Source organism: Coffea eugenioides, chromosome 4, assembly GCF_003713205.1.
Source record: "Coffea eugenioides isolate CCC68of chromosome 4, Ceug_1.0, whole genome shotgun sequence".
Taxonomy (NCBI): Eukaryota; Viridiplantae; Streptophyta; class Magnoliopsida; order Gentianales; family Rubiaceae; genus Coffea; species Coffea eugenioides.
Window position 1 is genome coordinate 3,772,331 of NC_040038.1, and position 13,419 is coordinate 3,785,749.

The 13,419-nt window shown below is 38.3% G+C and overlaps 3 protein-coding genes across 3 annotated transcripts; 2 read left to right on the top strand and 1 right to left on the bottom strand.

Annotated features, from left to right (window-relative positions):
• Positions 1 to 552: 552 nt before the first annotated feature.
• On the bottom strand, positions 553 to 2,449 carry LOC113768280 (deSI-like protein At4g17486). The gene is made up of 3 exons (XM_027312562.1): positions 2,101 to 2,449; positions 1,452 to 1,739; positions 553 to 1,001 (listed from the first exon to the last, which is right to left on the bottom strand). The coding sequence occupies exons 1-3, from the start codon at positions 2,231 to 2,233 to the stop codon at positions 763 to 765; spliced, it is 660 nt and encodes a 219-aa protein (XP_027168363.1). The 5' UTR covers positions 2,234 to 2,449; the 3' UTR covers positions 553 to 762.
• Positions 2,450 to 4,624: 2,175 nt separating this feature from the next.
• On the top strand, positions 4,625 to 9,052 carry LOC113768608. Its single transcript, XM_027313035.1, has 4 exons — positions 4,625 to 4,926; positions 5,723 to 5,772; positions 5,858 to 5,910; positions 8,266 to 9,052. Exons 1-4 carry the CDS (start codon positions 4,664 to 4,666, stop codon positions 8,656 to 8,658), a joined length of 759 nt encoding a protein of 252 aa, XP_027168836.1. The 5' UTR covers positions 4,625 to 4,663; the 3' UTR covers positions 8,659 to 9,052.
• Positions 9,053 to 9,485: 433 nt separating this feature from the next.
• LOC113768602 (uncharacterized protein At2g39795, mitochondrial) lies at positions 9,486 to 12,066 on the top strand. The gene is made up of 3 exons (XM_027313030.1): positions 9,486 to 9,799; positions 10,852 to 11,180; positions 11,633 to 12,066. The coding sequence occupies exons 1-3, from the start codon at positions 9,593 to 9,595 to the stop codon at positions 11,796 to 11,798; spliced, it is 702 nt and encodes a 233-aa protein (XP_027168831.1). The 5' UTR covers positions 9,486 to 9,592; the 3' UTR covers positions 11,799 to 12,066.
• Positions 12,067 to 13,419: the final 1,353 nt, after the last annotated feature.

Sequence of the window (13,419 nt, forward strand, 5' to 3'; positions counted from 1 at the left end):
CTGCTTTATACGATGCCTTGAGCAGATTTAGCGGTGGCAGGAAGATGATATGATTGAATGGTAAGCTGGTGGGACCTGTTTCAGGTACTGCTGGGACTTTTTGCAGCTAAAACGCAGAAAGTTGGGGGACAGTGGTTGGTAAATCAAGAAAAGGAGTCCCCATAATTCAAAAAGCAGTTGAAGTAATATCTACTTTACATGCAAATATTCTCAAGAAATCAGCCAAGCCCCCGTGACATTGGATGTGGAATACCATGAGTCGATTAGGGCCAGCAACCGCTAATGAGGAATTACATGTCTTAGTTTGGTTAACAACTACTTTTGACTGTTGGTAGATGCCCTCACCCTGGTGCTTAATTCCTTAACTAACTGGATTTAACGGGAGTAAAACTGGAAGCTATATATCTATCTAACCAGCGTGAATGAATAACAGAAATGTGAAAAATCTGTGTGTGAAACTAGCCACTTTATATTTTGAGGTCCTTTAATGTCTGTAAAATGAAAAAGAATCAGAAATGGAACGCCCAACTCGCTGGATGGAACGCCAAGACGTGGTTCTAAACACGTTAGTTATTATATTATGGCACAAAAAATTTGGGTCCGACAAGTTTAATGGTACTTTTTAGGTGCATTTTCAGGTCCAAATTAATCCAAGGACTCTGAATGTACAAATAAAGTTTCTTGAGAGGGGTAAGCACTATAGATCACCCGGGATGGGGGAAAAAATTAAAAAAGGTTTTATATAAACCCACATGAAGACATCTAGGAAGAACTAGAGCCAGGAATCAATGGTGAAGATGGAGGATGAGAGGTTCTACTTGGATCCCTATTCGTTGAATCTTGTGAGGATGAAGATGACGATGAACTTGAAGGCGAATTCGATCTTTTTGAGCGGCTCCTGAGTTTCGTTTTCTCGCTATCGCAGACCTTGTCTTCGATTGTGTGATGACCAACTTTAGTTGTGTTTAAGGTCACTGGAATGATACACTTACAGAAGAAACCTGAGAGCCAAAAGAGAAGATACATGATGTTTTTAACTAAATCCGACATGAATAGACTCCCAAAAGCTTCTGCTAATTCAGGTAATAAGCATCAAATCAAATGGTTGTTCGTAATCGTTCACACACACACACACTCTCAACTCAAAATGCAGAACAACCAAAATTTATATCTTTTCGTAGACCTTGAAAGCTAGTAAAAAAATGTGATGGATTCGTGAGTTCTGGTATCCTTTTCAAACGGTAAGCAAAACTACTAGTAGTTTTTAGCCGAATGTTCTATTTGGTTTCTTCTTATAAAGAAGAAAAAAAAACTTCGAGACTCAATCAAAACCATTTAAAAGCAAATTACAGCACACAGTTCTAGGAAGATTGCACAAAAATTTGAGATAAAAAAAAAAAAAAAAAGAAAGCACAGAGAAAGAGGGAGAAGGTTGGGATGGAGGCTTTTACCTAGCTTGGCAAGGCGATTGACCCAGCTGGGAATTGGATTCCCAGTGAGCTTCATGCAAGCATCATTGCAGAAATGGTTACAATTCTTGGTTATGAGATTGTACGCATTTCCTCTGTACTTTTCAGCAAGCTCCTCCATCACTCCCCTCACCTGCCCTGGTGTCATTTCCGTCCATCCCATCAACAGCGATTTCCTAAACGTGAATCCATCGCACTGCTTTGGTTCCCCTTCGAAAATTCCGGTCGTCGGATACTCATGAGCTCCAAATGCATACTCCACCCCGTGAACTGCCAAGTTCCATCCCACCCACATGATCATTAATCATTTTTACTCTGTTTGTAACCTTTTCCTTTCCTTTTCTATCTATGTAGTTATTCCTTTTCTCTCTTTGTCCCTCCTGTTTAAGCTTTCCTACGGTGTAACTTGTTGCAATTGAAATAATCAAAGAACACTTTTCTGCTCAATCTAATCAAATTCTATGTGGGTTTTCCTTTTCACCAACTATCAAGCCAATGTAGATCTGAATTTGCATAGATTCAGAGCCATAGATAGTAGCATAACAGTTACGCCTTTCAGTTAAATTTTTTTTAAAAAAAAAAAAAAAAAAATTCTGCCAAGCTTGAGAGAAAAGCAAGAATGAATTCTGACCTTGAACTCCGGAATGGTAGACCCCGAGGCCGAGCCAATAAGCATACCCATTAATGGATGTAAGGTCATAAACATTCAGGTTCACTGGCACTGTTCCGCGGCCATTTTTAACTGAACTTTTTCTGCACAACATTCTTGAATTTACTCTGTAGTAAAAAAAAAATTTTGACGAATATGCAAGAATGAATATATCTATATATATATATATGCACTAAAATTTGAATCTTTATTTGATGAAGAAGAGAGAAAATTGAGTTGAGCAGCTTTCGAGAATGTTATCTGTGAGTACAAACCGGCGGCATATCAGTGCCGCAGCGTCCAATTTTGGCGGACGGGAAAGAATATATAAAATCTCGGGGAAGGAGAGAAATGGCCCTGAGGTTGAGTGGGAATTACAGCAAGGACCTGAGGTGATTGGTTGGAATCCCAGCTGTGTAAGTGTGTAATCTATATAATTTTTTAAAATTTTGAAAATTCTTTTTGGGAGAAAGTAACGTAGACTCATTATGAGAAGTGGTGGCAGGATGTTTATTTTATTAGATTAATTAGGAGGTTAGATAGGATGGCGAAGGGGGTTTATGAGGATTTTGATTATATTAAGGTATGATTATCTGTGATTATTATTGTATGCATATTGGTGCAAAGAATTGACAGAATGTGATGATCCCTGGTGCAGAGTAAGTTGGTGGGACTGGGCCATGCAAGAATTGATTTTTGATAATTCTCCTTGTCCTCCTACATCTTCTTCAACAAGCTCTTTCTTTCTTTTCCTCCCATTGCAATTAATTTCACAATTGGTAAGTGAAAAATGCAGCATCCTGATTAAATCTCTAATAGGGTAACGGCTAATCCACAATTTAGACACCAACCTCGGAATCAAAGGTTTGAAATTCTGAAGATAATAAATATGTGTGTGTGGGTTTTTGTCGGACAAATCCTTTCATATGTCCAAGAGAAAGTCAGTAGTATATTGGTTTCTCGTCCCCTTTTTTTAGTTCTATGCCTTGATTCTGACTCATGTTAGTCACGGAGTAGCTTCATTTGTCAACAGTCAAAGCCAAATCAAGAAAGTGAATTTGTCGAGAAAGATTTGCTTAAACAATTAGCATAAGTGAAACGTGTATTCAAGATTTTTCAATATTAGCTAAGTAGATCTTGGCTTAATAGTTAAAATTGAGATTTCAAGGTTCAAAAATTTTAGATTCAAATTCATCTTTTCCATTTTCGTTTCTTAAACACCACCTTCCCCCTGTTTAAAAGAAAAAATTAGAAAAAAAAATCTCAAGATTAACGTCCTAACTCAACCCAAACGTAACACCCAATTTTTTTTTTTTTTTAAAGGCGTAATATTCAAATTTTTGTTGCTCTAATATTGCAAATGGACGGCAAGTGGTTTTCTAATTAAATTCGCACACAACAATCTTAACAAGAGAATGGAGCCTCTTCCACCCTAACACACCGTTTCTGGCTAACACGTTTGTTTGGATAGAGATTATTAGCCAAAATTTATTTGCTTGTATTATCAATATATTTTTCAATCATATCAAAAAAGTGTTACTGTATTTTTTTTTTAAACAAAAAATTATCCCAAATGATCTACTATCCAAACAAACTCGACGATTAGTTTTGGTCTCATCTCGCAATCAACATTAGCTTTGCTGATGTAATAAAACCTCCAAGCACCACCATAATATCTCCATAATCACCATTGTTAATAGCATGAGTGCCACCAGCCACCACTTACTACTGCTTGCTTCATCTCATAGTTTTATCTTATCCTGAGGTACTCATTTCATAACTACCATTGCACCAAATCAGGTTGGAATAGTAGGTCCATTTTATGCTAATGCTGATTGAAATTGTTTTAGTACTATTGATGGTTCGTTTGAAAAAAGTGGCAGCACATAGGAATCGAAAAACCATAATGTCGAATATCATTTTCTTTTCTTTCTTAGGAATAAAGACCTCATTGGAACTCAAATATTGCCTCAGACATCGATTGAGGCTTCAGATACAATTTCAGGAGTGGGGACGGGAGAGGTAAGGAGAAATAGGTGATGGTCGAAGTGGGTAAAAATTAAAATGACTATTGATTATCATCTCAGTACAGCTTAAAAAACAATTTGGAGAAAATCGGAATTCTTTGTGCCCAAAAGAACCTTGTTTTATCTCCATGTTTAAAAAATAAAAAATTGTTCAATTCAATCTTTCATTCTCTAAAATTAGCACGCATACTCGGTATGCTTATGAACATATACTTCTTGCTAAAAGATAGATCATGTCCAAGCCCCGATTTGGTTGATCCTAAAAGCTACATACAAGATTTGAAGAAAAAAATAAGGGACTTATTCTGCCAAGTTCAGAGACTAATTCAGCCAAATTGGCAAAATTTCAGAACTTGATGGACCAAAGCTGCAAAATTTGGAGCTCGAATTCTGATCTTCCGGTCCATTTTCTCCGCCCAAAAGCGAATTTAGGAGTAGCACTAAACAAAATACCTATTCGGCATTCTCCACCCAAAAAACAAGCGTTGTTCCCTCTGTGAAATGCTGATGACTGAAGAATGAGAAGCAGGGGACAGATATGGGGCCTATTTTCAAAGCGATTCAGACGCTTTCAAAGCAGACCCTTTTGCACCAACAAGCCCTCCAACGCTAACAACAAGAATGGCACTAATATTATTATCAAGGAGGAGGCTAATGTTGCTGATGAGGCTTCTTCTTCATCTATAAGCCGACAAGATGCCTATAAAGAGCTGGAAAACCTCAACTTCATGACTGCTGCAAAGATTCTCTTTACCACTCCCCCCAAAAACAAGAAATTTGGGTACAGTTTGTAGGGAGTGCATTCATTTTACTTAATACGTGTTAATACGTGGCATGCTATTAATCTGTGTTTCTTGTTGATTTCTTTTAGGCATTTCACCGAACAGCTTCTGCACATGTATTTTTGAATAAATTGTTAGTTGGATCATGGCAAAGTTTCCATTTCTATGGGATTGTTGTGAGTATTCCTTTTGCGAAATTTACCTACGACTAGTCTCACAAGAATGACTAATTTATGTTCAGAAAGAGGCTTTGCTAGCATTAGCAAACTTTATGGCGAATTTTTTGTGTTGGGGACAGTCAATGCTTGAATTCGTTGAAGCTTATATATATTCTTGGTGCCTATTCCCGGCAATTGTTTTCGAGCCTTTGAAGGTAATGGCTCATTCCTCGATTGGGCAGTGCTATTACAAGTCTTCATAGCTTTTCTGTAGTTTGTCTGCATATTATGTAAAGATCAAATGGAATGTTAATTCAATAGTTATTGAACAAAAGAAGGGTTGAAGTGACAGCAGAAAAGCATAAAAGAGGGAATCAAGGGAAGGACAAATTAAACAAAATTGCATCATCTGAATCTGTTGCCTTCTCTTATGCTTGATATCTTGACCCCGTAATCATGGCCTATCGAGGGAGTTGGTAGACTCTCATATGATTTCCATACGAGACTTCTCAAAGCATTTTTATCGGTGTTCATACTATTACAAGACGATTGGTGACCTTTTATGTTTTGCTGGAAAATGGCATTTTTGTTACCATTGCTCCCGCATTCTCCTTATGTATTTCTCATTGATGGTCAGGCTTGACTTCCATCTGGTACAACTCTTCTTTGCCTGCTTGCCATCATTGGGTACTTACAATCACAAACTCTCACTGTATAATTGTTTTGCAAGTTGATAAAGGTGTTAATATGTTTTTGCTGTTTTCCCTGGCAGCTGTATATTTGGTGGCTCAGTATGCTCGCTCAGAAATGAGAAGAATGGATGCGGTATGACAACCTTATCTTTTCACTTCAATGGCACATTGCTTTGACAGTTTTGCTTTTCAATTATAGCACAAGCTTCAGCAAATCATGACTTAGTTGATGATGTGAGATTTGATTGAACAACTTGAGACTAAAAATTGCTGTTTTGCACATTTAAGAGTCAAGCAGACATTGAACCATTTTTATCCGATACATCACGGTTTTCAACATAAGATATAATTTTGTTTGAGTGAATGGCCCAAAAGGTCACTAAACTATTATAAATGGCACCCTCTGGTCACTAAACTTTTTTTGTGGCCGAAAAGGTCACTAAACTCGCAAAAACTCTCCAACGAAGTCATTTTACCGAATTTCAGCGGTTCCTCATCCGGTAACAGGGTCAATATGGAGTGGAGGAATATAGTAAAGGGGCAAAAATGTCAAACAAAATATGGTCAACCTTTTTTTCTCTCGCAAGTCGTGCCTTAGATCTAGAAATTAGCTGAGTCCTCTTTTCATTTGTTGAAAGACAAATCTTCTCTCATCTATTCAAGGAAAAATCTCCTTCCATTTCATCCTGTCCAATGACTCATGGCAAGACGCAAAAGGTATCACAGAAAGAGTCCATTCATGAGTGAAGACAGGATCTCAGATATCTGCTGGCTTATTGATGACATTCTCTCCTGCCTGTCTTCTGGCCCAAAGGAGTGGAGACAAGATAAGAAAGAGTATAAGCTCGATCCGCCTTCACTTCACTTACACAATTTTTTGAGTTAGACCTAACCTAAGATGGACTCAGAGGACAAGAGTTCCAACTATGGAACTATCGAATCAAAGAAACGAGAGCTCTACTCTATCTACGCTATTGCCCGATCATAGCTGTCTTTTGGGAGTAGTGATCCCCATTCGAGTAGGGCAAAAGAGGACAAGCGGAGGAGAAGAGCTAGCCCGGTGACTAGGAGTCTTCATCCCAGTCCAATCGAACAAAGGCGCTAGCCAGTGTATTATAAGATAAGGGAAGATGAAGAGAATGAAGCTGTTGTGCGATTTCCTGACATTGTTTGCAGTCCACATGATCCTTCCCAGGCACAATGAGTGAAGATAGAGGCCTCACGTTCACCATGTTGATGCCGATTCTTTGCTGGAATGGGTCAGTCTCAATTTCTGTGGATGTCTCGGCGATCTGGAATTCTCCTTTATCGAGCGCCGATTGAATTAGGTTCCTGAAAGCCAAACAACCGTTGCATTGGGGGGCACAATTGAGATTCCATTTCGGGAGTTATCATAGACGAACTGTACGACATAACATTTTTGCATTTCGTATTAACATTTTCAGACTTTGCACTATCTTTTACCAACATTCTTCTTCACCAAAATAAATTTTTTAATAACTTACCATACATCGTGTACGGGTCAGCATACTCATCCCTCGGTCGCTTCACCCACTGCATTGAAATCACCAGCTTCACAATTTCCTTGGCTACTCTTGTTTTTGAGATGGGTTTAGGCTGTAACTCGAAGAGGTTTGCTATTCTGATTTGGTTTACAGGTGGTCAAAGTCACTTTTTTTACTGCCGGAGAAGACGAAGTCAATCTATGGGTTCAAAAATGGTTTGGGATTGAGACAATCTATGGCTTCACCTATTCCAATAATCTTTCGGACATTTTTGCCCCTTTACTATATTCCTCCACTCCATATTGACCCTGTTACCGGATGAGGAATCGCTGAAATTCGGTAAAATGACTTCGCTGGAGAGTTTTTGCGAGTTTAGTGACCTTTTCGGTCACAAAAAAAGTTTAGTGACCAGAGGGTGCCATTTTTAATAGTTTAGTGACCTTTTGGGCCATTCACTCTAATTGTTTTCTGAGGTTTTAGATTATTAATAATGTTGGCTGTTGACGAGATTGTTAATATACTCGTCATTTTTGCTTAATGTCAAATCAGCTGGAATAAAAGGGTACAAAACTTGGTTTCTGAATTGATGGTGTTTATGTTTACTGGTATGGCTGTTAGGATTTTCTATTGCAGGCTTCCTTCATTACTAAATTCTTCAATTTAGGTTACGACTGGATTGCTGCTTTTTAATTGAAATTAAAAACGATAGAAAAGAGTAAGATGTTCAGCAACAGATTCCGGATTAACTAGAAGTACCTATTATCCTTAAGTGATATCGATCATGAAGTGATATTCCAATGAATTGATCTCTTTCGCAAATACTTCCTGTTTAAACTGGATATGATATAAAATACTTTTCAAACTTTTCTCCAAGACCTTAAACTCTTGAGCAAGCAATCCATAATCTTATTGTGTCAAGTTGTAGTTTTGCACTGTAAATTGGCTTCTTGTTGATTATGCTCCCACTGAAAGTGCAACATCAGGAACTGGAGGTGAAAAAAAAAGCTGAAGAAGAGGCAAAAGCAACAGAGAAGGCTGCCGAAGAACAAGAAATGACATCTGATCCACAGCTTTTGGCAGTAAAGGTGAGACTAGATAAGCTGGAAGAGACGGTGAAAGAAATTGTGGTGGAATCAAAGAAAAAATCAGCCGATCCCAGAGATAAGGGTCAGGTTGATGATGGTGGAAGAAAGCAACCAACAATGGTTAAACCCAACAATAGTGCAGGAGATGCCAGTTCTTCTAATGCTGCTAAGGGCAGCCCCAGCAAAGAGGCTGGCGAGGGTAGGACACCATCCGCAGCACTCACTGATGCTTCGCAGGGTGATCAAAAGTTCAGCAAAAACTACGAGCCCTCTTCTGATGTAAAGAAGTGAAGAGTGATTAGATTGAATTTTGATCGGATTTGGCAAGCCTTTTATACATCGGCAAAAAACATTTTTGCAACAAGAATTGGATGGAAATTCGGAGACTTGTGAGAGCCGGAGAGGTAATGAGCATATGTGTCAATTGCTCGGATAGATTGACAAGTAATCATGTTTGAGGGACCAATGCTGTACGATCACTGGAAGGCCAACCTAGGCGGGCTTTAGACATCTAGAATCTTAAATTTCTTGGAGGCTCTACATGGAGCAGTTTTGGTGACTTTAGCTTTTCCCAATCTTTTCAGGAGTTCATTTGGATTTCATGGCTCTACCTTATGTATACATTTTGAAAACCATCTTCGTTACTTCACAGTGCAGTAGTAGTAGAAAATTAGAAATTTGCAAATCTATTGCTCGTCAGGTGAGATAAAGTAGAATTATGCACTTTATGAACAAATCACTAGGAATATTCTTCACAATGTGGCCGATGGTCATATGTATGTATCTTGATTATCCTCCGGCCACACTCCCATCGTAAAAAAGAAAGAATTCTCTTCAATAGCAGTTGCTGCCTTGCTGCATAGTACCTCCAACGAACATTGGTGCATGCATGCATTTGGGTTAAAAACAATTATGTTGTTACAATTTTTTTGATCCTTTTTATCGCAATCTTGGATTCTTTTAAAATAGTGCAACTGCAATATTTGGCAAGTACCCAAAAAAAAAAAAGGACCAACAGGACTTGGTCCAAGATATTTCAAGCCCATTAAACCCAGCAAGCAAAACGATTGCTCAACAAAATCACATTTCAATTTGCGTTACTTGTCTCTGATGTCGGAGTTCAGGCTGGAGGGCCAGGCAGACAGGTGATAAACCCTCCTTAAACCCTCAACCCATCATCGGACTTGCCACAGACCTCACACAGTAACACACACACACAGGGATAATGGCGCATCGCTTAGTGAGACCTCTACGAGGGACCATGACAAGACTTCTTCAGCAGCTACAGTTGAAGCCCTCCAGTGCACTGAACCCGGCAAACTCAAGCAGAAATTACATATCAGAGATGCGAAAAGAAGCATTTGAGGGCAATATTCTCAGACTTCTCCGCAATGAAATCCAATACGAACTCGACCACTCTCCTCCCTCCCAGGTACTCATTTAACCTCGTATACTATTATTCGCTGTTACTGTTACTGTTTCTGTTTCTCATCAATTTCCCTTGCCAATAACCAAAGTTCTGTTCTTTTATGCCTGAATTATTCCGGGGTTACGGTTTACTCATTTCTTTTCTCTTTTTTTCTTTTTTTGGTTAATTGACCCTCTATTTTTTTCATCAACTGTCCTTGCCAATAGCTAAATTTTTGTTCTTTGTCGCTGAATCATTAGGGAGTTAGTGTTTCACTTACCAAAACCCCCTACTTATTTAATCTATCTTTCCAATCCTTATTGCTGAATTATGTGAAGCTTCGGTCTTGATCATCGACTTTAGGCTGTTTGGTCGCCTCTGGAGAAGTTTTAATTGTTAGGGATGTGGGATGCTTGCCCGATCGAACTCTCTCTTATATCCCTTGGCAAGATTTTAATTGGTGAAATAACATAACATGATGTTAAAGCAAATCAGTGATGGAACTGGACCTAACAGGAATTCTTCTGTCTGCTAAATGGGAACCGGAACACATGAAGTTCTGTACAGAGTGGTATCTTATATTCTAAAACTGGTCAGCTAACAAAATACGAGTTCATACTAAATTTTCTGGGGTTAATTAATTTCTCCCAAGAGATTTGTACAAAATATATCGCCTGTAAAATCTAGAAGGAAGAGATGATTTTCAATTTTTAGGACAAGTTCGACCATTGTGAAGTAAATGTGTGCTGCTGCTGCCTTAGTCAAGCATCATTCTCCATGCTATGCAATGACTGGTGAATTGTTGTTTTTAAATTAGTTAGAAGGTTAGTCCAGGTTACATGGCGCTTATTGTATCAAGTTTCCTTTGAGTTTGTTTCAAGCGGAGGTACCACTTATTAATCTTGTAGGACTGTGGCAGAGAACCTCTTCAAATATGTAGAAATATGAGGGGTGAATATGAGAAATGACTAAATTGTGACGTTCAAGGAAATATGTAATTGACAATCACAATTGACGAAACAAATGAAGGGATAGAAGCAACAAAGCACATTCCAACTGATAATCTCTTATTGCAGCCTATTCCAGAATTTCACCTTTTTACAGTTGATGAAAGGCCTGGAGAGCAGTGGATCAGATTGAAGAAGAAATTTGGAGAAACTGAAGAGATCAAAGTTGATGTAACAATGTTTGATGTGTCTATCCCAAAAAAGAAACCAGGTGGTGTTGTCACGGAGGATGACGTGCAGCTTCGTGTTACTATGATTGTCAATATCTGCAAGGGGGAAGGTGTTGATGTTTTGGAGTTTGTTTGCTCTGCATGGCCTGACACCATCGAGATTCGGAAAGTTTATGCTCGTGGACAAAAACAGATTACAAGTCCACCCTACATGGGCCCGGAGTTTAAGTATGTAATTGTTTTGCTTTGCTTCTTGAAGTCATCATGATTTAACCGAACATGGTCCTTGTCTCAAGTGTTATTGGTACTTGCTTTCTTAGAACATGATGTTGTATATTCAGGAAGAAGGATGTAATGCTACCATTTTTGTGAAAGCTGGTGAGAAGTAACAATCATAGCATACAGTATTTACTATTTGTATCCTGTATCTTGTTTGCCGCCTCAAGTGAAGGGAACAAAGAAATGGAAGCCAAAGAAAAAAGAAACACCTGAAGAAATGGATTACATTTTTATTAACCTGTTGTATATGTATATATAAAATTTTCCTAATGGTACAAAACTATCTGAAAACCAGAAACCATGGTGTCCTTTTTCGTTGTTTCTCAGCAACTGAGGGTGGAGCTTTAGCCCTTCATATTATGCTTGTTCTGATTTGTATTTGTGGTTTTTTCTATATGCAGGGAATTGGATGATAAGCTGCAAGATTCGCTTTATGATTATCTGGAGATAAGGGGTATAAATGATGACCTTGCTGCATTCTTGCATAGTTACATGAAGAATAAGGATAAAACAGAATTTATTCGTTGGATGGGTACAGTCAAATCTTTTGTTGAGAAGAAACAGTAGTAGTAGTCAGGCTACACTTATCACTAGTTGCGGTATCTAGATCATTTGATTGCAGTATAGGAAGGATGAGACTTCATTACTTGTCATCATCTTTGAATTTCACCTCAAGCGTAAGATGTGTCACCTCAATTTTAACATAAGATTGGAAGTAGGCTGACTTTTTCCCGGCTTTTCTATTGGCTGTTCAATATTCTTGGATTTTCTTATTCTTGTAATGTGGAGTTGAACATTAAAAAGATTCTGTATGCTGTACAAGTCAATTTATGAAGTTCTGACATATTTCTCTGAGCAAATTTTTAGTTTGTTGCACAGCTTGATTGTTTGTTTAGATAACAGAATAATCAGTTTGATAGATAATGGAGATCATGATTTCTGACAAACCATATGAATGCAGCATCGTACTCTTTTATGTGTTTTGTTGCTTCTTATCGTCGCCCAACAAAACTCATTAATGTCAGGGTATGTTTAGATTAGAGATGATCAATCGTCAATTCTCATGCCAGTGTCACTTATTCTCTGTTGTTTCCTTTTCTTTGTTTTTTCCCTTCTTCCTGAATATCGATTGAGTATTTGGTATGATAACTGGAGAAAATAAACACGCGGTTAAAGTTGTCAATAGGGAAGAGCTTACCTGTGAATTTTGGTATTACCAGCAATAGTCCTCATCAAGGATGAAGCATTTATTACCATGTTGATTGTTAATTTAGTACCTTTTAGAAATAACAAACGTGCTTGTGCACTGTGCCGACCTTTTAATTGGAGATTTGTTGATTTCACCTTCTTTATAATAACCTCATTAAACACAAGGCCTCATTATGAGCATCTGTACATGATTCATCTTGGATTTAGCCAGTATGAAGTACCTATTCTGCTGCTGCTACTATGGAAATATGCCTATTTGCAGGTCCTTTGCCTTCTTTTTATTCAACAATAAAGAGCGGGGCTGTCTGGTAGGTACTTTTAGTTTGTCAACTTCCCAAGATTGTACCAGGAATACCTTTTTTTTCTTTCATTTTTTACTCTCACTGATTGAAAAGACTGCCTAATTTTGCTCTGAATGTCGTGCTTGCAGTTTCTAATACTTTCACAGAGTTATTCTTTGGAGGTTAAACTTAGCAGTTTCATTTTTATTCAAGATATATATATATATTTTTTTTTTGGGTGGGGGGTTGGTTCTCTGGAAGGAGCAGCTGACCCCTCATTTTCATGGGGTCAATTTAACTGAGGCTCCAGAGGGATAATGAAAGTTACTGAAGCTATGACCACATTTTACTCCAGAACAGGAGTCTCCACTGAAGTGAATGTAATGTTTTCTCAAGCTAGCTTTACAGCAATGGGCAGGTGCTGATGACATCATGCAATGGATATACTCTCCCAGTTTCAACAGGTGCTTAATGTTTGGTATGTGTGAAAGGATGTTTGATATCATCCTAAAACACAGTGTGTTTTATGAGGATAGGACAACCAGATAATTGGCCCTTCGTTAAAGAATAGGGCCCTCACCAAACATAATTTGGTGCCGCATAATGCCTGAAGAGAAGAACCAACTTTCGTTTCCCCACCGTAGCATACGTTTGTTCGTTTCCCACCTAGCGTACACCCCTTGTTCCTGGTCTCTGGG

Coding starts and splice junctions, on each gene's coding strand:
- LOC113768280 (XM_027312562.1), bottom strand. CDS start 2,233: ATGTTGTGCAGAAAAAGTTCAGTTAAAAATGGCCGCGGAACAGTGCCA. Junction 1,740..2,100: donor CTACCATTCCGGAGTTCAAG/GTCAGAATTCAT, acceptor GGAACTTGGCAG/TTCACGGGGTGGAGTATGCA. Junction 1,002..1,451: donor CAATCGCCTTGCCAAGCTAG/GTAAAAGCCTCC, acceptor TTTGGCTCTCAG/GTTTCTTCTGTAAGTGTATC.
- LOC113768602 (XM_027313030.1), top strand. CDS start 9,593: ATGGCGCATCGCTTAGTGAGACCTCTACGAGGGACCATGACAAGACTT. Junction 9,800..10,851: donor ACCACTCTCCTCCCTCCCAG/GTACTCATTTAA, acceptor CTCTTATTGCAG/CCTATTCCAGAATTTCACCT. Junction 11,181..11,632: donor TACATGGGCCCGGAGTTTAA/GTATGTAATTGT, acceptor TTCTATATGCAG/GGAATTGGATGATAAGCTGC.
- LOC113768608 (XM_027313035.1), top strand. CDS start 4,664: ATGAGAAGCAGGGGACAGATATGGGGCCTATTTTCAAAGCGATTCAGA. Junction 4,927..5,722: donor CCCAAAAACAAGAAATTTGG/GTACAGTTTGTA, acceptor ATTGATGGTCAG/GCTTGACTTCCATCTGGTAC. Junction 5,773..5,857: donor TGCCTGCTTGCCATCATTGG/GTACTTACAATC, acceptor TTTCCCTGGCAG/CTGTATATTTGGTGGCTCAG.